The sequence below is a fragment of the Musca domestica genome, unplaced genomic scaffold, assembly GCF_030504385.1.
Source record: "Musca domestica strain aabys unplaced genomic scaffold, Musca_domestica.polishedcontigs.V.1.1 18, whole genome shotgun sequence".
Classification (NCBI taxonomy): domain Eukaryota; kingdom Metazoa; phylum Arthropoda; class Insecta; order Diptera; family Muscidae; genus Musca; species Musca domestica.
In genome coordinates, this window is record NW_026712238.1 from 3,867,930 (window position 1) to 3,895,524 (window position 27,595).

General features: G+C 35.0%; 1 protein-coding gene across 3 annotated transcripts in view; it reads left to right on the forward strand.

Moving 5' to 3' along the window:
* The window catches only part of LOC101899427 (Zona pellucida-like domain protein), a 162,294-nt gene that overhangs the window by 124,837 nt on the left and 9,862 nt on the right, over positions 1–27,595 (forward strand). For all 3 annotated transcript variants that reach the window (XM_059120864.1, XM_059120862.1, XM_059120863.1), the window contains one exon: positions 14,247–14,664. In XM_059120864.1, coding sequence (XP_058976847.1) covers positions 14,494–14,664 — 171 coding nt within the window. In that variant the 5' untranslated portion in view covers positions 14,247–14,493. The remainder of the gene's footprint in view (positions 1–14,246; positions 14,665–27,595) is intronic.

Sequence of the window (27,595 nt, forward strand, 5' to 3'; positions counted from 1 at the left end):
GAAACAATGTCGTTAAAATCATCAAAATATCCAATATCGGAAGGTACCGTTATAGGGGGCCTATACGAAGGCGTAGACCTGCACAGAGAAATTTCCATTACGAACTTCAAATACCAAATTTGAAACATTTTCGGAGAATAATGCAAATATCGAGAGGTACGGTTATATGGGAGCCATACCAAAGCATGGACCTTTATGGCCCTTTTTCAATACCAAAAGTCCTGCAGACCTAATTACATTTGAGTAACATTTTATCAATCTACTTTATTTCGTTCGGAAGCTAAAGTGATTTCCACAGACGGACGGACATCCCTAAATCGACATAGAATTTTATGCTGATCAAGAATATATATACTTTGTGGGGTCTAAAGTGTATATTTCGAGGAGTTGCAAATGGAATTACAAACTTAATATACCCTCCATTTCATGGTGGAGGTTATAACAAACATTACTAATAAAGGCTAACCCTTACATGGGGCTTTACCCAAAAGATGACCGACAAGATAAATATTTCTTGAAGTAATCCAATGCTTCCTTTAAATTTTCAAAACTCTACTTTAATTCTTGCGAAGTTTTTAGTTTTGATATATTCTGAGACCTGCAGTAGAAATGTTTACCTCTTTTCCAAACAGGACCAAATTACACGAGGGATTGTTATCGTAAAATGAATATCCTGAAATAAATTTCGTCCAAAGAGACAGTTATTTGATGAAGTAAATTTTCGATTTATAGAATTATTTATACCCTCTATATATATAAGGGTGAGGGAATAAAGATGTCACTCCCTAATGGTTTGCCTTTATGACGACTTGAAGACTTGTAGTCACCGAAGAATGATTTTGCAGAGTAAAGTAGTCCTCAGTGAGAAATTATATTTCATTAAGTTCATATCCTTTTTTGCCCCAGATGATTTTTTTTTCTGCAAAATCATTCTCTCTTATAAATTATTTTCTAAAGAAAAAAACATTAAACTTGACATTTTCATACTTCTAAAAACTTTCGATTTCTAGGAACAAGAAGGTCAACAAAAATAACATTCAATGTTGTGTAGATGCACATGTATTTCCATGAACATCCATGACAAAGCAAAAATAATAAAGTTATCCTTGGGCTATCTAATAAGGATATTCTCCAATCGTGTATGGGCATCCAATCGACATGCGATCCAATTTGTTGTTTAGATTTTTATAGGAAATAATTGTATATTCGGCTTTTGTCTACCATTCAATATTACAGATATGACAATACATATATGCCAGAATTTGGATGTAGCAAAAAACAACCTCAAAAAAAAAAAAAAAAAAAAAAAATCAAAAATAATAAAACTAAGAAACCCAGTAGGAACATGATGGCCATAAGGCAGAATCGTTGGCCAGCTTACTGTAAAGTAGCAGGTCTTGTTGCTAGACAAGAAAAAAGTCCCTCCTAATCCTTGCCCAAAGATATTTTCGGCTTATGACAATGGCACTGGAATTTCAAACATTTTTTTAAAATATGCCCAAAATTGTGCATTACTAAATATTTCCTATGGGCATTTTCTCCTACATCCTTAACAACAACAACCGCATTTTACAAACATTGTTGTTGTACTTGTAGAATGGTATACAAAAGTTGTTGTTACATCTTATCTTGGCAGCCAAAGGTACAACCCAACAATGCCGAAGATGTTAACAACTTCATGGTACTTGTAGCCAGCCGGCAACAAGTTATAATAATGTTATGTTGTGGCATGCCATGGAACGTGGTCGTCTTGGGTTTGCTTTGTTATTTTGTGTAGGAACGAATTCGAGGTGCTTACATTTTGATTTCAAAGCTTATTTTTGCTCATCCTAAACACATTTAATATACCGAGCAAATCGGCTAACGTAAAAGTCCAATAAACATAATAAGGAGGAAAATGCATTTAGAGTTGCGCAGGCAGCGGAATATAAAGTGTCCATACAAATTGTTGTTGAAAAAGAAAAAGAAGAAAAAACCTGCAAAGACACAGTGTTGAATTTGGCGAAAAGTGATGGAATAAAATTGGATATGTTGGATATATTTTAATATATAAGCCTGGAAATAAGTATACCAAATTTGATCGAAATCGTTCGGATATAGCTATATCTCCCATATATAATGTTAATCCGATTTGATATTTTGGTCCTCCGCAGCCGATATATGCACTCTGTAACAATGATATTTGGGGAAATATATCAAATGCAGTACAGAAATACCATTCCCAAATTTTGTTGAGATCGGTTCAGATTTGGATATAGGTCCCATATATATCTTCGTCTGATTTGCTTTTATTGTGCACCAAACGTGTAATATTAGCCCAAATGGGGTGGAATTTAACATTTACGACCAAATTCAGTATAGAATCAAGTATGTCAAATTTGAATAGACCTCGACGGATGATTCAAAGGATGCAGGGGAATCGGATCAATAAAGAGTCTTGAAATTTGTTATGAAGGCCTTTTGGTGGGGCGAAGCGATTCGATAGGGGAATTTTAGGGGTACTAAAACTACATCCGCTATTGACACATGACTAACTGGGTCCAGGGGAATCGACTTAAGCTAGTGTCTTGAAATTTAGCATGAAGGTCTCAAATGGTGTGTAGGACAACCCTTCTTGGGTTGGAGTGGAATAAGAAACAATTTTTGGAAATTCGCTAGTAAAACTTATAAAATGAACGAAAAGGTACAAAGTTGGTAGAGGCCACTAAGGGCAAAAATATTGGTTATTAATAAACCTGAAATCGTATAAAGATTTCAGATTTCTAAGCGGAATTCCATTGGAAGTGCCAACATTCACTACATTTGAACTGATATTAGCCATTTGGTGCATAACAAACCTGAAATCGGATAATGATATAAATGGGAGCTAAATCCGAACCGATCTTGACAAAATTTGAAACACTTATTTCTGAGCTGTAGCTGACATCTGGTACCAATGATCATTGTTGTGGAGTGTATATTGCTCAAGTGAGGGACTTCAAAACCAAATCGTATAAAAATATATATGGGAGCTATAGCTATTTCTTAACCGATTTTCTCCTAATCCGATGTACTTGCTTCTAATATGAATTCGGTTGGACGTTCCAAAATTCAAGACTTTTGAATAGATATTGGTAATTTGGTGCACAATTAACCCAAAATCGGTTGAGGATATACAGGGTGAGGTGAAAAAACCGCAACCAACATCAGACTGCTGCCATTTCTAAGCCACTCGTCCGACAGCTGTTATTCCCAGTGACAGGAAGTGGACGGAAGAAAACATTAACATCAGCAGAAATGATTCGAAAAGTAAAGAAGTAACTTAATCGAAACCCGCGTCCGCCGTGAGCTGGTCCGTGAGCTGAACATATCGCAATGTTCCATTCGCCAAATATTAAAAAATAAGCTCAGGGTAAAGCCAATGAAATTCCAAAAAGTGCAAGAAATTACACATCAACAGAAAGAAAATAGACTCAAAAGAGTTGCTGCTTGGCCGAAAGTGGTGAACTGCCGAATTAGGGTTTCTCCGATGAGAAAACATTCGTTGTCCAGCAATTTGTAAACAAACAAAATAATCGTGTTTACATGCCAAAGAGGTCAGCTGAAAATGTGCACCTTCGGTTGGTCACCAGAACTCAAGCGTCGGCCATGGTGATGGTGTGGGTCGTCATAACAGCCAATGGTCGCTCTCCGCTCGTATTAATCGACCGTGGCATCGGATAAAATGCCGAATATTATTGCGAAAATATTCCGTAGGGTGTATTTAAGCCTTGGGCACACAAAAATTTTGGCAGCGGACCTTGGACATTCCAACAGGACTAGGAACCATCGCATTCAGCACGCGCCACCCAAGAATGGTTACAAAATGAGGTTCCTCGCTTCATTTCCAGCGCACAATGGCCACCAAAATCTCCGGATACCAATCCTTTGGACTATTGTGACTGCAGAATTTTGGAAAGCAAGGTTGGCACTAAAAATAATAAAGTGTCGATCACCTCTAGCAAGCGCTTCGCCGGGATTGGGCCAAAATACCGTAGAGCAACATTCGGGTAGCGTGTGACGGTTTTATTGGCCGTTTGAAGCTTAGTTCAAATTAGTAATTCAACTAGATTTTCATTTCATATAAATTTCATAGAGAGGAACTTTAATGACTGAAAAATATTCCATGAAAAGTTCGCTGTAAATTATGGTCTGAGCTTGCTTTGCGTTCCATGTGGCCATCAATCCAAATATGAACTACTTTTGATTACATTTAGAATCCTATGTCCATTGATTTTAATTACAACTATTCTTAACCACAAATTTAATTTATTTATACACTAAACCCTGTTTTGGACCCAATTCTACATTTTTAAAATCCTCCACTGAAAATTCTAAAATCTTTCACTGTGACTTCGACAACTCTCAACTACATAAGGTTACATATGCTTACATTTTACAAAACATCTTCCCTTCAAAAAAAAAAAAAAAAAAAACGATGAAAATTCCTTCCCTTTTCCAGATATACGAAGTTAACCAAACAATTATTTTATTCTGGACAGACGTCCCCAAAAGAAGCAACGCCAGCCGCACCATCCAACCAACCGCCCAGCCAACCAGCAAATAAATGTATCTGATTTTATGTGTTCAATAAACGATAAAAGGTGGCATGAAGTTTGGTATGCCAGTCTGCACTGATGATGTTACCAATATTTAGCGGAATTTCGATCTTCGTCTTGTTCGTTGCCATATTTTCGTTATTGTTGTTATTGTTGCAATATTAACATGTATCTTAATATCGATGAACAGAGAATATCGTAAGCGAATCCAAGCAAAACCGAAGGCGTCAACATACAATAAATTTTTATGTTTCTTTGGAAAGAGCCTACCTACACTCACCCATACAGACTACAATGGAAATGGCATATCGAAGATTTCCTGACAAAGGGAAACAAATTATTTGCCGATATATAGTTGTTGCGCTCTATGCGAATGCGAACGGGTGTGTGTGTGTATGTGTGATTATTTAGGGATACAATGAACGACCTTTAGTTGAATGCCTTGTTTGCAATTCGTTTCGGTCAATCACTGATTTGAAGGTGTACATTCATATCGCTTTTTTGCACGAAACCAAAAAAATTGTTTTGTTCATAAATTGGCAGGCAGGCAGGTGTAGTTGCAAAGGGGAATAATAAATTCATCGATTTTTTTCCAACATTGATATAACTTTGATTTGGTACTGGTGGGAATACGACTATTCTGACATTGGTTAATAAAATGAAGAAAACTTCATTATAATGAAGCAGTAATTTGTTTGGAATTCAAAATAAATATAAATGAAGTCAAGGTTGAGGTGTTACAAAAGTTATGTCACGTTCATTTGTACAGAAATTATATCATTTCTACAAAAAGTTGGTATATTGCGGAGTTCGACAATGTTGCCATTTGGGTATTCGATACAGTTTAATGATTCGGCCTTTAAATTGTGGAATTTTTGGTTCATCCTATTTAATTATGCTATTTGTTTGGAATCTATTTTGAAGTTCTAAAAATAATGTTTTTTAGTTACACTGTGTGACAATTTTCGGGTCATGGTCTGGGGTAGGAATTTCCAAGTGGAGATGTAAACATTCGGTTAATAGATCAAAATCCCAAGGGGTTTTGGGATCCCAGACCAAACAAAGGGCCTTAAATATTTTGCTCTATACTTCACAAAATCTATGAATTTGATACAAGCCTTTAGGTTTTATGTGGGATAGTTTGCACCAAATATGGGGGTATATGAGGATATACCCCGATTTTAAGCATTTTTTATATTTTAGCTACATTTTTCGTATTTATTTCGGCAAATTTTGATAATTAGAATTCTTAGTAAGATGAAACCATCCATGCAAATAATTATCCAATATTTTGGTATAACCTTCATATGAAGGTATCCCCTGATTTCAGCTATTTTTCAGGTCTTGGCCTCAATTTTTAATTGATTTTGCTCTTATTGTCATTTTGGGGAAAGAAAACTTCTTCGCAGAAAATGTTCAATGTAGGTCCGGGTTCTTGGCCACATTTTTCAATTGATTTGGCTTTGTTTGGCATCTTGGTTTCTAAGGGCGAAAAACCTCTTCGCAGAAATGATACAAAAAACGTCAATGTTTTGGAGAAGTGCCCATATAAAGATACCTCCTGATTTTAACAATTTCGAGGGTATTGAAAACATTTTCCAATCGATTTGGCTAAACATTCGTATTCAGGCCACTTTTGGGGGTATAGAACTATCTTGCAGAAAATAAATCAACATGGGAAAATCCCAAATGCATGTGAGGTTTCAATTTCCAGGATAATTTTTAGTTATTCTATGATGTTGGTCCCATTGAGCCGCATCTCTCAGGTCCACGTTCTCCTTAATTTTATATCCCTTATTCGTAATGGTTTTTGGATTCGGTAACAGAATATTGTAGATTCTGTTAAGGTCCACGTTTTTGCTATAGCGCTATAGCGCCTATAAAACGGTACCACCCAAAATTCGGTATTTCGGCGATTTAAGCCACACTTTCTGTTGGATATGTTTCAAAATCGGTATTTAGAGTTCGTAACGGGTTTGACCTCTGGTGGCAGAGTAACGTCTGTATAGGCCCGCGTTCTATTAATTTCCCCATAAAACGGTAACATCGTAATTTTTACTAAATTTTTACCCAATATTTCAAGGGAATATTTTTAATGGTTTATAACGGGATCTACCCCTAGTGACTAACATGGTCAGAAGAGGTCCACGTTTTACTATAGGTCTCATATAAGGCTAACTGCAAATAGTCGGCATTTTTATCGGATTTATCTCAACATCATAATGGGTTTATAATGGGTTTTACAACCGGTGTCAAACCATTTGCCAAAAAAAAATCCGAAATTTTAAAGAAAAAAAATGTTTTTAGAAAATATTTTCATTATTAAAAGCATTTAAATGCAATCAATTTCTCCACTTTATTAAGCTATTCAAAGCTTGCCATTCTCCATAAATACCATATATCCTCACAATAAAGCTACTCAATAATGCTTTCTCGCTTTGAAGACACAAAACATACTTCTCATAAATTTTTACTTTTACCAACTACTGGAAATTGCTGACGAAACGAAACCAGTTACCAGAAATTGCGAATTAAATCAAAAATGTCCATCAATGAAAGTATTTTTCTGTCCGCTGTTCAAATATCTGCCTGGTCATAGAGAAACAAAATTACAAAGACCGAACTGCCAATGGTCAAAGCTGGCTGGCCGAGAAAAAAGTTAATTATGTCAATCTGCCAGAGATTGAGTCGAATAGCAAAAGAAGAAGAGGAGGAGGAGGAAGAATAACTGAAAGAACGTGCACTCGGCACAAAGCCACTTTGCCAAAGTCCAAAAGAACTCTTTGATTATTTTCCATTTCCTAGTCAACTATCTGTCGGCCAGTTCAATGGAACTGGAACATGGCGTTTGTTTTTTCTAGTTTTGACTTCAAATGATTATTTGACTCTATGGCAGCAGCAGCAGTACAAAAATGAAACTGGGTATTGAATACTTCTAAGCTCGTTCTTCTTCTCTCCCCCCCCCCTTATAACAACAACAAAAAATTGTTTAGGGGACACCACACAAATCATCATCAATTTCGATCAAATGTTGTTCTTAACACTTGAATGAGTTTTTAAACGCTAAACGCGAGTGTGTGGCGGCCCCACAATATCTAAGGCACTTCATTGACGCTTTTTGTCCTCTTGAAAGCCAGCAAGTTAACTAGCCAGTCGGTCGGTCGCTTGTTTGCTTGCTGGCTTGTTTTTTTGCACATCTGTTTTTTTTCTCTTCTATGCAAGCTGTAGAGGAATATCTCTGCCTATGCTGGAGTTTTTTTTTTGTACAGTTGTTGTTAAAGTGGATAAAAGCGAAACGTTCTAGTTTAGCTTTATTTAACTGTGTGTGTATGAGCTGTGGGTTTTGTCCAAAGCCGAATCTAATAAAATTGTAACCTGGTATAGCATAATATTGGAGAGAGATATATGTTAAGGTATTCCAATGGAGACCATTCTATCAGCATTGTCATCACATAGTTATGTGGAGTTTTTGAAACAAAGGTCGATTGGCATAAAAATTTTAATTTAATTGAAAATTTTAATTTTTCCTGGAAACCCATTAAAAACTCCATTTTAGGATCCAAAGTTGTTATACCCTCCACCATAATATGGAGGGTATATAAAGTTTGTCATGCCGTTTGGAACAGCTCGAAATATAGTATTTGGTGATTGTGTGTGATTTAAGCGAAATTATTCACCAGAAATGTTTCGAATTTGGTACATGAAGTTCGTAATAGATACTACAGCCTATGGTACCTCCCTATTTTCGGTATTTTGGTGATTTTAGCGACATTATTCACTGGAAGTGCTTCAAACTTGGTATTTGATTTTCAAAATGTTTACTACAGCCTAAGACAGAAAATTGTCTGTGCAGGTCCATGTCCGCGTATAGCCCCCATATAACGGTACCTACCGATATTCGGTATTTTGATGATTTTAGCGACGTTATTCACCGGAATTGTTTCAAATTTGGCATTTGAAGTTCAAAATTGATACTATAGCCTAAGTCAGAAAATTGTCTGTGCAGGTTCACTTCTTCGTATAGCCCCCGTATAAAGATATCTTCCGATATTCGGTATTTTGATGATTTTAGCGACATTATTCACCGGAGTTGTTTCAAATTTGGTATTTGAAGTTCTTAATGGGTGCTACAGCATAAGACAGAAAAGTTTCCGTGCAGGTCCACGTCTTCGTATATCCCCATATGACGGTACCTCAGGATATTCGGTATTTTGATGATTTTAGCGACACTGTTCACCGGAATTGTTTCAAATTTGGCATTTGAAGTTCGTAATGGATACTTCAGAATATCAGAAAAAATTGTTTCTGCAGGTCCACGTTTTGGTATAGCCCCCATATAATGAGACCTCCTTATATTCGGTTCTTTGAGGATTTTAGCGACATCATTCACCGGAATTGTTTCAAATTTAGTATTTGAACTTTGTAATGGGTACTACAGCCTATGAGAGAAAATTGTCTGTGCAGGTCCACGTCTTCGTAAAGCCCCCATATAAGGGTGCCCCCGATATTCGGTATTTTGATGATTTTAGCGACATTATTCACCGGAATTGTTTCAAATTGGTACTTGAAGTTCAAAATGGATACTACAATCTAAGACAGAAAATTGTCTGTGCAGGTCCACATCTTCGTATAGCCCCCATAGAACGGTACCGCCCGATATTCAGTATTTTGATGATTTTAGCGACATTATTCACCGGAATTGTATCAAATTTGGTATTTGAAGTTCAAAATGGATACTGCAGCCAATGACAGAAAATTGTCTGTGCGGGTTCACTTCTTCGTATAGCCCTCATGTAGCGGTACATCCCGATATTCGGTATTTTGATGATTTTAGCGACATTATTCACCGGAATTGTTTCAAATTTAGTATTTGAACTTCGTAATGGATACTTCAGAATGTGAGAAAAAATTGTTTCTGCAGGTCCACGTTTTGGTATAGCCCCCATATAATGAGACCTCCTTATATTCGGTTCTTTGAGGATTTTAGCGACATTATTCACCGGAATTGTTTTAAATTTGTTGTTTGGAGTTCGTAATGTGTACTAGAGCCTATGACAGAAAATTGTCTGTGCAGGTCCACGTCTTCGTGTAGTCCCAATATAACGGTACCTCCCTTTATCCGGAATCTGGATGATTTTAGCTACATTATTTACCGAATTTTTTATTCAAGTGTCGCATTTGAATATTTTAATGGTTTATGGCAAAAGTTGCCTATGCCGGTTCACGTCGTCGTATAGACCCTAATATAACGGATACATCCGGTATTTTTTAAGATTTTAACAAAATTTGTAACGGATTTTATTTTTTTTTTAATTGCCAAATTCGTTCCAAATTGTGGACGGTATTAATTTTTTTAAGAGTTCACTTAGATAGTTGACTTTCCTTAGGAGAATATTTTTAAAAATTCGCAACCAATAAATAATTCCTCTTAAAAATTAATTCTCCGCCAATATCCTATATTTCCCCCATAATAACCCTATTCACTGCAATTTTTTTTCAATTTTTGCCATTAGCACACTGTTAATGCTGTTGCTCGGTTTGTATCTGTCTAATATTGGTAGAAAATTGTGGCAATTTATCTACATAACTTTGGCGTTTGCTTTTAGCCATGATGTCTGTGCCATGTTCACCACAACGATTTCCCATATGAGTGTGTGTGTGAGTGTATGTGCGTTCATGTGTTGCCGCCGGTGTTCGCTGGTCCATGCCAATCCCCAATCCAACCTTGTTGAAAATAAAACATGTCACGTTAAAAGAGACAACAACAAGAAGAAAAACCCAAACATTTTGGTACAGACAGTGAAGAAATTTGCACAGATGTTTTTATCTTCGTAACTGTGGCTGCCCGACAAAAAAAAAAACCAAAAAAATTGCAGCTGTGTGTATAGTTTTTTAATAAAAGTTAGAAACAATAAAAAACGACAACAACAAAAAATGCAAACTTCAAGTAAAAAAAAAAACAATTTCAACACTACGTATGGTCAATTTGGTTTGTCAGCCAGCTATGTGATTACTTTGGCAAAACAAAGTGAATGGCCATAGAGTCAGTATATATTTATGCATATGTATGTTTCTTTCGATTTTGTTTTCACAGGCCAAAACAACAAAAGAAGTTGCTTAATAAATGACTGAACTCCATTTGTTGGCTTGGAAAATTTAAACAGGAATTCCAAAATCAATGAGCCATACATAAAAAAGTCCAAGTGTTGCAAAGAATGTGTTGCATGAATGACTAATCAACTAAATATCTTATCTAATCCATTATTTACATGCTACCACGAACACTTGCATTTCATTCATAAAATATGAAAGAATTTAAGATAATTGGCGAAGGCCGACGATATTCAAATGAAGAAATCCAAGTAATATTCATATAGTGAGGTTATATGACAAAAATACTCTTCAGGCAGTAGTCTTCAACATTTTGAGAGGAAAGACAATTTGTACAATATATAAATTAAAGAGATTTTTCGCCCAACACATAAAATACTGAATTCAGTTGGTACATAATAGAAGGATTATCAAACAACTTATAAATATATCAAATGGATCGAGTTTGATTGGGCGCCACAGCGTAAGAGCCTATTATTGTGGAAGCTTTCCTTAACACCTTTGTTAAACGGGTGAACTTTGGAAATTGCATAGTTTGAGGGTTCTAAACGTACAACAAGAACATATGGGTTTAATCCTCATATGGCCTTGTGGGACTAATATGTTCATTAAACCTTTGGTAGTTTTTTCACATACAATATTTAGGTTTTTTTCTATGGTGGAATAAAATTGTATTTTTGGCTAAAATGGGGCACTAAGGACACTACATATAATTTTTAAAGCTATGTTCTAAAAGGTTTCATAATCGAAAGAATATCTCAAACCAATTTGAATATTTTTGGGCTATATTAAAAAAAAAGTTGCCAAAGACTACAAGAAAAATAAAGAGTTCCAAAAAATGCATTTGAAATCAAAAATTGCTAAAATTGGCACCAAGCTAATTTGACTCATAATATCGAACTAGTAAGAAGTAAAAGCAGGCATTGCATATTTGAAAATAGTACTTAAAGCCAACTAAATGTTTCCTACAACGCCATTGATGCCTGAGATTTAACAAAAATAAATATAAAGTAAAAAAAGAGAATGCTAAGAAAACCTGACATAATTAAAACTAATAGAAGGTACCCTTTTGCAGTGCATACGACGACGTTCTGGCAGGACAAGTTATCTTTCATTGTGAAGCAGCTAAGCCAAAGTCTTAAAAAACTTTAAAAATCCTTGGCCAAGGACTTTCAACGTGGAAATTTGAAAAAACAAGTAAAAAAGCTGTAAGTTCGGCTGGGTGGAAATTTGAATATCCTCCACCATTTGGAACGAATTTGGCAATTCTCAAAAACAATAAAAACCGTTAAAAATTCTGTTAATATGCTAAATGTAGCTGTTATATTAGGGTCTATATGACGACATAGACCTGCATAGGTAACTTTTGTCATAAGCCATAACAATATTCAAATACCAAACTTAAAAAAAAATTGGTGAATAATGTAGTTAAATTCATCAAAATACTGAATATCGGGAGGTACCGTTATATGGGGCCTATACGAAGATGTGGACCTGCACAGACAATCTCCTGCCATAGGCTGTAGCATCCATTTCGAGCTTCAAATACCAAATATGAAACAATTCCGCTGAATAATGCCGCTAAAATTATCAAAATACCGAATATAGGGAGGTACCATTATATGGAGCCTATAAGAAGACCTGAACCTGCATAGACAATTTTCTGTCACAGACTGTAGTTCTCATTACGAACTTCAAATACCAAATTTGAAACAATTCCGGTGAATATTGTCTCTAAAATCATCAACATACAGAATATCGGGAGGTACCGTTGTATGGGGGCTATACGAAGACGTGGACTTGCACAGACAATTTTCTGTCATAGGCTGTACAACCCATTACGAACTTTAAGTACCAAATTTGAAACATTTCCGGTGAAAAATGTCGCTAAAATAATCAAAATACAGAATAAAGGGAGGTACCATTATATGGGGGCTATACCAAAACGTGGACCTACATCACCCATTTTCAATACCAAAAGTAATGCAGACATAATACAGATTTGAGTAAAACTTTATCAACCTACTTTATTTTGTCCGGAAGCTAGAGTGATTTCCACAGATGTACAGAATGTTATGCTGATCACGTATATATATACATATACTTTGTGGGGTATAAAATGTATATTTCTAGGTGTTACAAATGGAATGACAAACTTAATATACCCTACTATGGCGGAGGGTATGCAAATTAAAGTCCTTGGGAATATTCTTGAAAATGTCATCAATAATCCTTACAAATAATTTTAACAAATCCAGGTTAATGGCGTATGAAAATGTTTAAAAAAAATTCTTATAAAAATACAGGTTGATAGTCCTTAAACAGGATTCTTAAAAATTTGCGTTGACTGTCTTTAGACAAGATTTTAAAAATTCAGGTTTATAGCCCTTGGAAATATTCCTTATAGTCCTTCGATATATTAAACAAATTTTTGGGTAGTCCTTCGAAATGATCCTTAAACATTCACGTTGATAGTCCTGGGAAAAAAATTCTTAAAACGTCCACATTGATAGTCTTTAGAAAAAATGCTTACAACCCGCTTTGGCAGTACCTGAACATTTTTTAACCAAGGGACTGTCTAAGTCGCTGGGAACATTCATAAAAATCCACTTGACAGTCTCTGGACTTGATTCTTTAAAATCCACTTGACAGTCTTTGGACAAGATTCTTAAAAATCCACGTTAATAGTTCATGAAAAGATTCTAAAAAACCTCCGTCCTTGGAAATGCACGTCCTTGGTTAGTCCTTGGTTATATATTTTTCTAAAATCCACGTTGATAGTCCTTTGATATATATTTTTTAAAAATCAACGTTAATAGTCCTTGGTTAAATTTTTTAAAACACGACGATGATAGACCTTGGGTTTATTTTTTTTTTTTAAATCCACGCTGATAGTCATTGGGTATATTTAAAGAAAAAACACGTTGATGGTCCTTGAATATATATTTTTAAAAAATCCAAGTTATTTTCCCTTGGACAAGTTTCTTAAAAATCCCCATCCTTGGTTATATTTTTTAAAAATCCACATTGATAATTTTTATCCCGCATTGTTAATCCCTGAAAATACTAAAAATCCACGAAAAATATTCAAAACTTCATAGAAAGTCTTTGATAACAATTTAAAAAATATAAATCCGGGAGAAAATATATTGATATAATCCATAATTTGTTGTCCTTCGAATTTTGCTAGCTTATACTTGTCGCGGAGAAAAAATTAGTGGAGACTTAAAACTAAAAAGACTTGTCATCATGTAAAAATTAAAAATTGTTTAATTAAACGAAGCATTTACTTATCTATTTATTCCCCACCTCCCTTATCATTCAATACACTTTCCATTTATGATACTGCATCTATATCATATTTCTTATATATTTAGCTCTCGTTTGTGTACCATATTATTTATTTATCATTAACATAGATTTAATACATAATTGTTAGTTTCATTAGGAAATATTAGGAAATTTAATGTAAATTTCAAATTTTTATAACTTCAAAAATTATGTAAAATTTTATTTTCCAACTAATATTAATTTTCCCTCTCTTCTAATTCTTTACAGATGTCTAACTATTACCCATCCTAGCCCCAAACAAATTTCATCCAAAGTATAGCTGACAGAACTGAAAATCCGGACTTAAAATTACATAGCAACATTTTTGCGGAAATCGTAACAATATCCCCAAACATTTCCCCACCACCATCTGTTTTGGAATCAAAACACTCAAGAACAACGAACCACACATAAGGGGAGGAATAAATAGACGTCAGAAGTAACAACAACAGCCGAAGGAAGCAGCAGCAGCACAATGAATGAAGAATGTTCAATCAAATTAAGGCCCATGTTGGCTTTACTAGTCATCCTTCTAAGTTCTTTGCAATTTAGTTATGTCAGAGCACAATCGAATTATGTGCAACATGGAGATAGTGGGAATTATACAACCAATGGCCTGCCCGAAGAAGCAACGCTCGATGGAAAGGTAAGATACGACAATTTCCTAAACATGAACACATGACCACGGCCCAGATGACAGTTATATGGGCAGTGTCCACTGGCTGTCAATAGAATTATGTGTGTGTGGCGAGCGAGTGTGTGTGTATATTTAGATTTTAAAGTGAATTTGACCATATTTTCATTGTTTACAACTAAAGTCATGACATGTTGTCCGATTTCATGGAAATATCTTAACGTGAATAAGTTAATGTTGTTGTTAGTTTTGTGTGAATGTTTGTTTGCTTGTTACGTTGAATTTCCCTCATTCGTAGAGTCGTTGTGATAGTCTTGTCCACCGCAATAAAAAGAGCCCATCCTTTAAAATGAATACTTTGCATATGGGATTTTCTGTTTAGCTGTTTCGAGTAGGCGTATGTTATATATGTTGGTAATACCAAAGAAGACCGGGCCATATGAAAAATAACAGTTTGTTATTTCGCCATAACTTTCCTAATGTCATCGCAAATGTCTACGCCTGCAGACATGATTATTTGAACATTAGACCTTAGCATGTAACGGCGAAAGAAACGGTAAATGCTTATTTACATTCAATATTATTCGAATTGAAATAACTTATTTATTTTCGAAGAAGCTTCAGTCTAATCGTGTCTTAAGTAACAAAGAGATGCCAGCACAGTTCGTTATATGCAAATATTCAAGGGACAGACACCGACCTCGGTCCTAATTTTGGTATAGCGAGGGTTTCGACCACGACTTCTAATGAGATTGTTTACTATTTGTTAACTACGGTTTTAATTTGGTACGTCAACCTTTACAAAATATTTCGGAAATCTATGAACATCATGGTATAGCCCATACAGGGTGAGTTGAACTGCAACCAACTCGTCCGACTGCTGTTAAAATTATTACAGTGACAGCTCATTATATTGTTTACAAGCGTAAAAAATCATTTTGGTGGGAATTTTCGCGTCGCATTGGCCGAAAAGTGGATCATGAACCGATCGTATCGCAATATTCCATTAGGCAAATACTGAAAACAGAGCTCGGGGTAAATCCATGGAAATTCCAAAAAGTGCAAGAACTTACACCGCAACAGAAAGAAAATAGACTCAAAAGAGCTAAAGAGTTGCTTCGCTTGGCCGAAAATGGTGAACTGCCGAATTTGGTTTTCTCCGATGAGAAAACATTCGTTGTCCATCAGTTTGTAAAAAAAAACAAAATGATCGTGTTTACTTGCCAAAGAGGTCAGCTGAAAATGTGCACCTTCGGTTGGCCAACAAAACTCAACCGCCAGCCATGGTGATGGTGTGGCCGTCATAACAGCCGATGTTCGCTCTCCGCTCGTATCAATCGACCGTGGTACCAGAATAAATGTCGAATATTATCTCGAAAATATTCTGCAGGGTGCATTAAAGCCTTGGGCACGCAAAAATTACGCCGCAGACCTTGGACATTCCAACAAGAGTCAGCACCATCGCACTCAGCATGCGCCACCCAAAAATGGTTACAAAATGAGGTTCCTCGCTTCATTTCCAGCGCACTATGGCCACCAAAATTTCCGGATGCCAATCTTTTTTACTATTGTCTCTGGAGTATTTTGGAAAGCAAGGTTGTTACTACAAAATACCGTCGATCACCTCAACCAAGCGCTTGCCGGGAATGGGCCAAAATACCGCAGAGCAACATTCGGGCAGCGTGTGACGGTGTCATTGGTCGTTTGAAGGTCATGATTAGTGAAAAAGGTGATCAATTCGAATAGATCTACACTTATTCTAAAATTTGATGCAATTTCCGACATGTCTTGCTTTCATTCAATAAAATAAAAAAAAATTGTAAAAATTGTGGTGTTTGACTTTGATGCACTTTTTTCATCTCACCCTGTAGATAGACTGTAAATAAGAGCTTCCTTTTTCCTCTGTTTATAACATTTGGTCTCTTTCAAATTTATAAATCAATTGACATTAACTTTAATTGCCAATTGTATCGATGAGATTGTTCAAATACCACCACAATCGTAAGATACACAGCAATCCCTTCGATTTTTGTCTATCTTTGCCATTTATTTTGCAATTTGTTTAATAGCCGAATGAAAATTGTCATCAACTGGGCTTGATGGGAAAAATGGACAAACAAATATAAAGGATGTCTTTATATATTACCGTCGAGTGAAAAACATCACACCATGTTCATTCTCTGTTGTTTTTAGATTTAATAATAAAAATATATAAAAACTTTATAACCAGATTTTTATGCACATTTCTAATTTTTTAAGACACGTTTGCAGCAATACCTTTATACCCTGTCGTATGACTGACTGTTTTGTCTTTGTTCACAATGATCATTGCATTGCGTAAGTAGGTAGTTTCTAGCAAACAGGCTGTCCCAAAAATAAATAGACATTATGAAAACAGTTTTGACACTTTCTTAACAAAGATTTTTCCTTTGCAAAGATATGTTCTAAAATATAATGTTTGAAGTATTCTTTTAGGGTCAATTAAATCCAATTTCAATGTAGCATTTAACGATACTAATGTATCGTAATTTTTGAAGAGTTTTCCAAAGCACTTAACTTTTTTATAGAACTGCGTGGAAATATTTTATACAATTTTTACCGGTTGTGTTTATACCCTCTGTCATATGGCTAAAGAGGGTATATATCATTGAATATGGCCAAAACGTGCCTCATCGAAATAACGGTTTTAGACCATAGGTCTCTTTGGACCAAATCCGTTTCAGGACATTTGGAGTGGAGTCCGTCCGTCTGTGTGAACTCCTTCCCGTACGTCCCCCACAAAAGGTCGGAAATTAAAAAAAAATAAAATTTCAGCACTGAAAGAAAAAGGATAATCCGATTGCTCCAACTTTGCAAATTCTAATATTTACATCAGTGCTGGGTCAGGTGCGAAAATGGACAATATCTGTCCACTCCATCAAGTACCTCCCCACAAAGAACCAAATTTTGAATAATTACAAGTCTTATAAAATGTGATGTTAGAGCCCGATTGTCTTCAAATTAAACACATCACAATATCGTTATCAATCCAAGGTCCGGTGTAAAGATGGAATATATCGGCCCACTCGTTCTGGCACCTTCCCCTACAAAGGGTTAACATTTTGAATATCCATGAAGCTTATAAAACACGAAATTAACATCCAATTCCATTCAGACTTGGTACATCTCAATATTTCCATCAACACATGATCTGTTATAAAGATGGACCATTTCTTCTGGTACCTCCATCACATAGGGCTCAAGATTTTGAAAAACCTAACGCTCAAAGAAAGCGAAATAAATATCCAACTGTCTTCAAATTTCAGGCATACAAATATTTTTGCTAAGACAAGATTTGTTGTGGCAGAAATCATCAAAATGCCGAATATTAGGAGGTACAGTAATATGGGAGCTATTACAAAAGGTAGACCAACCATCTTAGACACATTAAAAACGATTGTGCCAAATTTCAAAGCTCTACCTCAAATAATGTGGGCAGTATCTTCATTTCAACAAACAGATAAATTTAGAATTTTTTGCATTTTGTGATTTTAATATAAATGAATTAATGGCGTTTAAGTTAGATGGAAACTTATGGTGTCTTTTAGGACCTATAGTATAATTTTGTGACATATAAATACTTAGAAAACAGTACTCATAAGTAAAAAAGCAATTAAGTACGCTCGGGCCGAACTTTAAATACCCTCCACCATTTGGAAGGAAAATTTAAAAAAAAAAAAACTCCGAAAAATATCGCTTAAATAAAAACCGTAATATGGGGGTTATACGAAGAGGTGGTACTATATATGTAATTTTTTGTCAAAGCCGTCTTAATCCGAAATTTTCAAAAAGAGGGAGTAAGTTATTTTGCGATGTAAACCCCAATACATGTGTTTTTTATTCTCATCTTTATTTTCAAAGTCTTCTGGATCTGTCGAGTAAATATTAAAAAAAAAACTTAATTTTGTAGCAAAGTGTAATTATTTATTTTAGGGATCAAAATGATACATTTTATCTACTGATTTCTGTTTCTAAAAAATTAATAAAATTATATAATATTGTCGCTTCGACTATGCAGCACCCTGTATGCGTACACGTGTTAAATATTTGATTATTATTATACGACGAGTTTTCTGTGCGCTTAATATTTTATTGTTTTTACAATTAAGGATTTAGGTGTGGGTTGCTGGAATTTCCATTCATTTTATGGGCGACACTTTGAACGTTCGCATAAAATTTGTTATGAATTTGCTAAAGCGAAAAAAGCAAAAGCAAAAGAAAACAAATGAACTTAAGAAATAGCACGGTGCGGCGCTGTCAAGGCAAACGACCGCATAACAACTACGACAACAACGACAAAGACGACGATTGCATTTCTGTGAAGCGAAATAAATTGGAAGCTTTGGAGGCAACTTAGTGTGTGGTATGTTCTTGTCTTTTTTTCGGTGTTTCTTCAAGATTATGAATAGTGTGATATTAATGGCTTAGTGGTTTTTATGACAGACATAAAGTGAAGTATTAAAAAAAGAATTTTAAACTTTTTACAATGCCAGTTACTATTTTTCATCTTGGAGTGTGTTGACAATGGCCGGATGACAATGGGAATACCAAGCATTTGGATGGCATTTTTTTAATGATGTTCATGCTGCAGAATTTGGTTTATTAGATTTCTAATCACAAATTTAGAATGCATGCAATGCACGCTTTTGCAACATGTTTTGGTGGTTATGGGAGAATTTGAAAAATTTTAAAAAATGTTTATCTTCGCTGAATTTAATTTACACTTTACAGAGGAATCAAAGTTATTCGAGTGAAATATGTGACGGATTCCAACCTAATCTAGATTTTTACTAGAGCAAGCTAAAACGTTTTTAGATTGGTGGTAAAATGTTTTATTTTTCTTTTAAAATCAGTAAGGACAGGTCAACAGTCGGAGAGGGGCAGACTATGTGGTAACCTACATCACTATGCATATTTAGCAGAGCCCCATAACAAAAAGAGTTTATATTGGGAATTCATGTGAGGCAGATAATACCAACTATGAACCTAATTTGATTGCATGTCATCGCTTTAGAGCAGTCACAATTTGTGAGCAACAGGGTGATATTTACATTATTTTTTAAATTTTAATGAATGAAAGCAAAAAATCTCGGAAATAGCATTAAATTTTAGAATAAGTTTAGATTTTTTAGAATTGGTCACCTTTGGCACGAATTATGGCCTTCAAACGCCCAATGAAACCGTCACATGCTGCCCCAATGTTGCTCTACGGTATTTTGGCCATTTCCGGCGAAGCGCTTGTTTGAGGTGATCGACACTTTGGTACTTTTTAGTGCCAACCTAGCTTTCCAAAATACTCCAGACACAATAGTCAAACGGATTGGTTTCCGGAGATTTTGGTGGCCATTTCGCGCTGGAAATGAAGCGAGCAACCTCATTTTGTAACCATTCTTGGGTGGCGCGTGCTGAGTGCGATGGTTCTGAGTCCTGTTGGAATATCCAAGGTCTGCGGCCAAAATGTTTGCGAGCCCAAGGCTTTAATACACCCTCCAGAATATTTTCGCTATAATATTCGGCATTTATTCTGATGCCATGGTCGATTAATACGAGCGGAGAGCGACTATCGGCTGTTATGGCGACCCACACCATCACTATGGCCGGCGTTTGAGTTATGGTGGACAACCGACATTTTCAGCTGACCTCTTTGACAAGTAAACATGATCATTTTGTTTGTTCACAAACTGCTGGACAACGAATTCTCATCGTATAAAACCTTTCGGCCAAGCGAAGCAACTCTTTTGAGTCTATTTTCTTGCACTTTTTGGAATTTCAATGGCTTTAGCCCGAGCTCACTTTTCAATATTTGCCAAATGGAATATTGCGATATGTTCAGCTCACGAACCATTTTTCGGCCACTGCGACGTGGATTTCGCTCAAGTCGCTTCTTTACTTTTCGAACCATTTCTGCTGATGTTGCTGTTTTCTTCCGTGCACTTCCTTGATGTCGGGCTACGCTATCAGTATCACGGTAACGAGCAATGTTACGAGACACAAAAAATTTATTCACATTTAAATGTTGGGGTGCTCTAATGATTGTCACTTCTGGTTTTCCAGCCAAATATAAAGAAATCACACTATCATGCTTAAATTCCACCACGAATACCTTTTTTCTGGAAAATTCTCACCAAAATGTTCTTTTCACGCTTGTAAACAATGTAATGAGCTGTCACTGGAATAATTTTAATAGCTGTCGAACAAGTGGCTTGGAAAAGACAACAGTCTGAAGATGGTTGCAGTTTTTCATCTCACCCTGTATATATGGGAGCTATAGCTGTATCTGAACCGATTTTCACCACATTTGAAGTACTTGTTTCTAGGATCATTTCAGCTGATTTTAGCCATTTGCTCGATAATAAACTTGATATCAGATAAATATATGTATGGGAGTAATATCCAAATATGATCCGACCACTATAAAATTTGATAGAGGAATTCTTGAGCTCTGGTACTAAATATCATTTTTGTGGAGTGCATGTGGTGTAGGGTGAGGGACTTAAACCCCAAATCTGATGAAACATATGTATAGGAGCTATAGCTATATCTGAACCGATTTTCTCCGAATTCGATATAGTTGTTCTAGACGGAATTCGGCCGGACGTACCAACATTCAGGACTTTTGGACTGACATTGGCAATTTGGTGTAAAAATAAACCAAAATCTGTTGAAAACTTATATGGGAGATATATCTAAATTTGCACCGATTCTCAGAAATTTCGACGGGATTCGTCCTTGGGCCAAATAAACATTGGTTGGAAAATTTCATTTCAATCGATTAATAAACGCGACCTGCATTTTATTCACAGAAATACATGGTCAGATGGACGGACGGACTGACATGCATAAATCGACTCAGACAGTGATTCTATGTAGATCCTCAAAAGTAACTCTGGGTCTATCTAGCTTCCTTCTCCATGTTAGAAACAAATGCACAATGACATAATACCCTTACCACCGTATAGAGTAGGGTTTAAAAACGATATTCGCATGTACCTATTTCAAATTTTATATTCTATGTTTACATCACGGAGTTACAACCGATGTGACAAACTAATTGCACCTACACACTACCCATATTGGAGTAGTTTTTTAAAAAATAACTGTAATAGCTAATGTGAATATTACGTGCAGCTACATAATATCATACCACAATTATTTCTAACATTTAGATCATTAGTTGTTAAGGGGTTGAGGAGGTACATTTTGCCTAAAGCACTTCATCATATTACGTATATCATGTGGAAAACTTACTAATTACTGTTATATCAGAACAAGGTTTTCCAAACTGAAGACTTCTTCTGGCTTCTTGTCATGTTTACCCTCCTTCTTAATGGAGAGCCAGCCAGATAGGTACACAGTAATATTACCAAGATTCTCATATCTGTGAAGTGGAACACTTCATTACTTTGTACGATGCTAATTAAAAATAAATGACTGCAAAATCTTCATCCAACATGAATGTGTATGGTTTTACAATGTCTATATGTCTAGCTGAAGGTTGGTTGGTTGGATGGTCGGTGGTTACCTTGGTAAAGATTATTGCTTGTGGAAAAACGTATTAGTAGATTATGTAAATTAAAATGTGTTGATTTTAATTTAAGTTTGTTTTCGTAGCTAATCAATCATCGAGCATTAGCATTTTAATGCATAATTTCACATGAAATTGCAATGAGAAATATTTTGGTTGTATTATTTTATTATTATTGGAAGGAAACCTTGAAAGTAAATATAAAATAACTAACAAAATATATATTTGGAATGGCTATGAAGAACTCAAGGTCACTTGCGAAGAACATCCACAAAATGGACTCAGTTTCTAAGGAGGTTATAAATGTACGTTAGGATTTCAAAATAAAGTATTTATTTAAAAAATGTAAGAAGTGCATTAAATACTACTGACTGCCTAACCATGATTTCAAGATTATGCCAAAATATGTACTGTAGTGCAATTAAAATAACATCTATATAATATTAAAATTTTGAAATCATACTCTCTTCACAAAAAACTTACATTTATTCCTCCAGTAGCTCCTACAGAAAATATAAAAACTTGAATTTTCCTCCAGAACTAAATACGTGCTTAAAAATCGTTTAAAACAAGTAAAACCAGCAAATAAATGTCAAAAGTCGGGCGGGCCGATTTTATGATACCCTGCACCACAATCCAATTTTGCTTTCATACAATAAAATTTAAATACAAGTAAAAAAGCTGTAAGTTCGGCCGGGCCGAACTTTGAATACCCTCCACCAATTGGTACGAAAACAATTTTCAAAAAAATAAAATCCGTTAAAAATACTGTTAAAATCTTGAAAATACCTAATGTAGCCGTATATTAGAGTCTATATGACGACGTGGACCTGCAAAGGCAACTTTTGTCACAAGCTATTACAATATTCAAATACGAAACTTGACAAAAAATTTGTTTATAATGTAGCTAAAATCATCAAAATAGCGAATATAGGGAGGTACCATGGTGGTTATAAAACTTGGATTTGCATCCACTTGGAACTTTAAATACAAAATTTGAAACAATTCCGGTAAATAATGTCGCTAAAATCATCAAAATACCGAAGAACGGGGGGTATCGTTATGTGGGGGATATACGAAGATGTGGACCTGCACAGACGATTTTCTGTTTTAGGCTGCAGTATCCATTACGAACTGCAAATACCACATTTGAAAGAATTCCGATGAATAATGTCGCTAAAATCATCAAAATACCCAATATTCGGAGGTACGGTTATATGGGGGCTATACGAAGACGTGGATCTGCATAGACAATCTCCTGTCATAGGCTGTAGCATCCCTTATGAACATCAAATACCAAAGTTGAAAGAATTCCGGAGAATAATGTCGCTAAAATCAGCAAAGTACCGAATATCGGGAGGTACCGTTATATGGGGGCTATGCGAAGACATTTTTCTGTCACAGACAATTTTCTGTTTTAGGCTGTAGTATCTATTACGAACTTCAAATGCCAAATTTGAAAGAATTTCGGACGCTAAAATCATAAAAATACCGAATATAGAGAGGTACCGTTATGTGGGGGCCATAACAAAACGTGGAACTATATGACCCATTTTCAATACCAAAAGTAAAATTTGTTCAATCTATTTCAATTCGTTCGGAAGCTAGAGTGATTTCCACAGACCGACATAGAATTGTATGCTGATCATTTGTGGGGTCTAAAATGTATATTTTAGAATGACAACGTTAATATACCCTCCATACTATGGTGGAGGGTATAAAAATACATATCGGAACCCTATATATGGGAACCGAATTTCAACAAATTTCGTATTTTCTTCCAGGCTAAATTTAGCTAAATGTGCGAGAATCTGTCGAATAAGGGCTGAAGATACATATGCAACCTACACTCAAATCTGAACCAATATCAATAAAATTTGGAAGATGTATTTCTGAGCTGTATCTGATATACGGTACGAAATATCGTTGTTGTTGAAGTATTTGCTTCTAGGCTGAATTCGGTTAGCATTTGCTGCACCATAAACGTCAAATCGAATAAAGATATATATATATATATATATATATATATATATATATATATATATATATATATATATATATATATATATATATATATATATATAGGAGCTATATCCAAATTTGAACCGGTTTCGATGAAATTTGGCAGATATTTTTCTAAAGTATACATGCTATATGCTTTCATATATCATTGTTGCAGAGTGCATATTAAGAATGTGGAGGACTTAAACCCTAAATCGGATGATACATATATATTAGAGCTATATCTAAACCGGTTTTGAAAAATTTGGTCGAATTTGCCAAACTCCATTATATTTGGACAAATGTTACATATATGGCTCAAAATTAAATTTTAATCGGACAAGCATGCTATATCTAAACATGGATGAATGCTATATCTGAACTTGGACTGATTATCACCGATAGGGTTCTTTCTTGGACCAAACAAATGATTTGTGGAGAACTTTTTTTTTACAAAAATACATGAACAGACGGACGGAGGGACTGATATGTATAAATTGAAAATTGAGTCAGTAGACTAAATATTGGCAGGGGAAGTCATATAAAGCATTGTAGAGCTTATCTAATTTTTGTTTTTCTCAGGTAATGTAAGGTTAGCACCCCGGTTTTGTCTTTGAGAAAAGATTTCTGAGTGCACTATTACATTTCCTATTGTCATTTGTAACCATTTCATTCTGCAGAATACTTTATTAATATTTCATGAATTTACTCGCGTAAAAACCTTGACATTACTTTATTGTTTTACCAGTATGTGCCCTAATTGTATGGAAGCAACACCAAAATGCTGATGACTTAAAATCAAAAAAAAAAAAAAAAAAATACAAATACAAATTAATTACAAATTTTGGCAGGAAAATTCTGGAAATTTTTATTATTAGTACCCTCAGCCAAATGGCTACATGTACCCTCATTATCATTTTATACGTCCAAAACGTGTCTGAAATAACGGCTCTAGGTCTTTTTGGACTAAATCCGTTACAGGACATTTGTAGTCGATCTGTCTGATTGGCTAGCTGGTGCGCACGATAACTCCGAAGGGAGTATCCGATTTTGTTCAAACTTGGCATATCAAAATATTATTATAAAATTTAAATCGATCGACAACATCGAGATAAATTTTTTTATAGAAAATAATTTATTATATAGAACACGAAGGGATCGTCACATTTTGTTCAAACTTTGCAAATACAAATATTTGTATCAGTGCTAAGTCATGCGCGAAAATGGACAATATCAGCCCCTCCCGCAAGTTCTTCCCCCACAATGGGTTAAAATTTGAATTGAATTTGACTGGGGAAAATACCGATTTCAGAAGACTAATACCCAGAAGAATTTGCTGATATTTATATTTCTTGATTTTAGTGTGTATTTCCAAATGACATTCTCACGACTTTAAAGCTGAATTGAACTGAGAAACATTTTTTTTTTTTTTTTGAAAAATAATCATGCTAGGACATTTCATGATATTATTGTGTGCATGTTATTTGTTTGGCTTTCTTTGTTTGCTTTGCATAACTCTCTAAGCTCATTTAAATTTATACATCTGCATACATACATGCATTTCTGTTAGATGTTGGCACTCACAGGCCAACATCGTGTTGTTTTGGTGACATTTCCTCATAAGTAAATGTTTGCACTGAATTTCCGGCTTTGTGACTAAAACTTGGCATTAGAATGCAAATAAATGACAAATATGCAAAGCCCAAAAACCCGACGACGTCCTGTTGGCATGGCATGCATCCATCCATTCATTGGCTGTTAACGAATGGTTGATTATTTGCCTTTGTTCCCAATGAAAATAGACGCACAGATCACTCCATTGTTGCAATAATTGTCATGAATATATTTGGAAATTAAAACAAATAGAATTTGATGAAATTCCATTAGGAGGAAACTGAGACCACTATCTCGAAAAAAAGAATAGGTATAACTTCATGTTTAAAGATTATTTATGTTGACGTTGAAATCGCCAAAATTGAAGATGTTTGGCGGTAAAACGGAATACGAGTATATTCTTCATTTGATCAAAATTTAATAAACAGACAAATGCGTTTATATATTCCCCATCTCCCTTCATCCATTTTGACTGTTTGAAATTCTATTAACCCACATTTTGATTGAAAGTCCACCAATGACACTCACTTTTCTTTATTTTCGAAATTGTAGGATATTTTTTATTTTTACTGTACTTTTATTGGTCTTTGATATGTCGGCATAAAATGTCAATGCTAGAAATTAACAATTTCCCTCCCAACGAATCGTTTTCTTATAATCACAACAAAATACTTGCATATAATTGTATAAATTAAGCTTGAATCGGAATGAAGAAAGAAACCAAAAAACAGAAAAATGGTGCCAATATAAAACTATATCTTCTTTCCCGTTTCAATCCTTGCATATTAAATAGGCAAATCAAATCGAATTGATATGTACCTCTGCTTGGACGTGTCCAGTATGCAAAATTAGCCAAAGAAGTCAAATAATAAAATGTTCAATGAGCGTATACACTGTGGCCATGCCAATATTCGCTACGTGTAGCTGGGAAGATGTCAATAATGAGATTTCATGTGTAATTTGTTGATGACAGAGGAATATGGGATTTTGATGAGTCATTTTTTTTTTTGCTTGAAAGAATGTGGCCGTAGACTATGTTCTATGAGTCAAAATATTGATTTGAAAAAAAAAATAGAAGTAAGTAGACTAAGACGGCGTTATTTAAAATTAACCAGTAAAGAAAGTCTTAAAGTCGGACGGGGCCGACTTTATGATACCCTACACCACTTTGCTAATTAAGTAGAGCTCCACATAACAATTAAAAGTTTTTATGGGAGAATTCAATCATATACGCTATGATTATAATTATAATTTAAAGTTCAAAGGACTAAATATGCCGAAGCATTTGTATCTTTTAAATTCGGAATTGTATTGCCCATTTAGTGCACAATTAATTTGAAATCGGATAAAGATATATATGGTAGCTATATCCAAATCTGAACCGATCTCGATAAAATTTGGCAAAGATATTTCTGAGCTGTATTTGATATATTTCCCTGAATATCGTTCTTACGGAGTGCATATTACGGTTGTGGGTAACAAATATAACAAATCGGATGAATAATATATATGGAAGCTATAGCTATATCTGAACCGATCTTCACCAAATTTGACATACTAGCTTCCAGACTCAATTCGGTCGAAAGTGCCAAATTCCATGCCATTTGGACAAATATTAGACGTTTGGTGCACAATAAAAAGTAAATCGGACGAAGTTATATATGGGAGCTATATCCAAATCTGAACCGATCTCGATAAAATTTAGCAAATGTATTTCTGAGCTGTGTTTGATATATTTCCCCAAATATTGTTGTTGCATAGTGC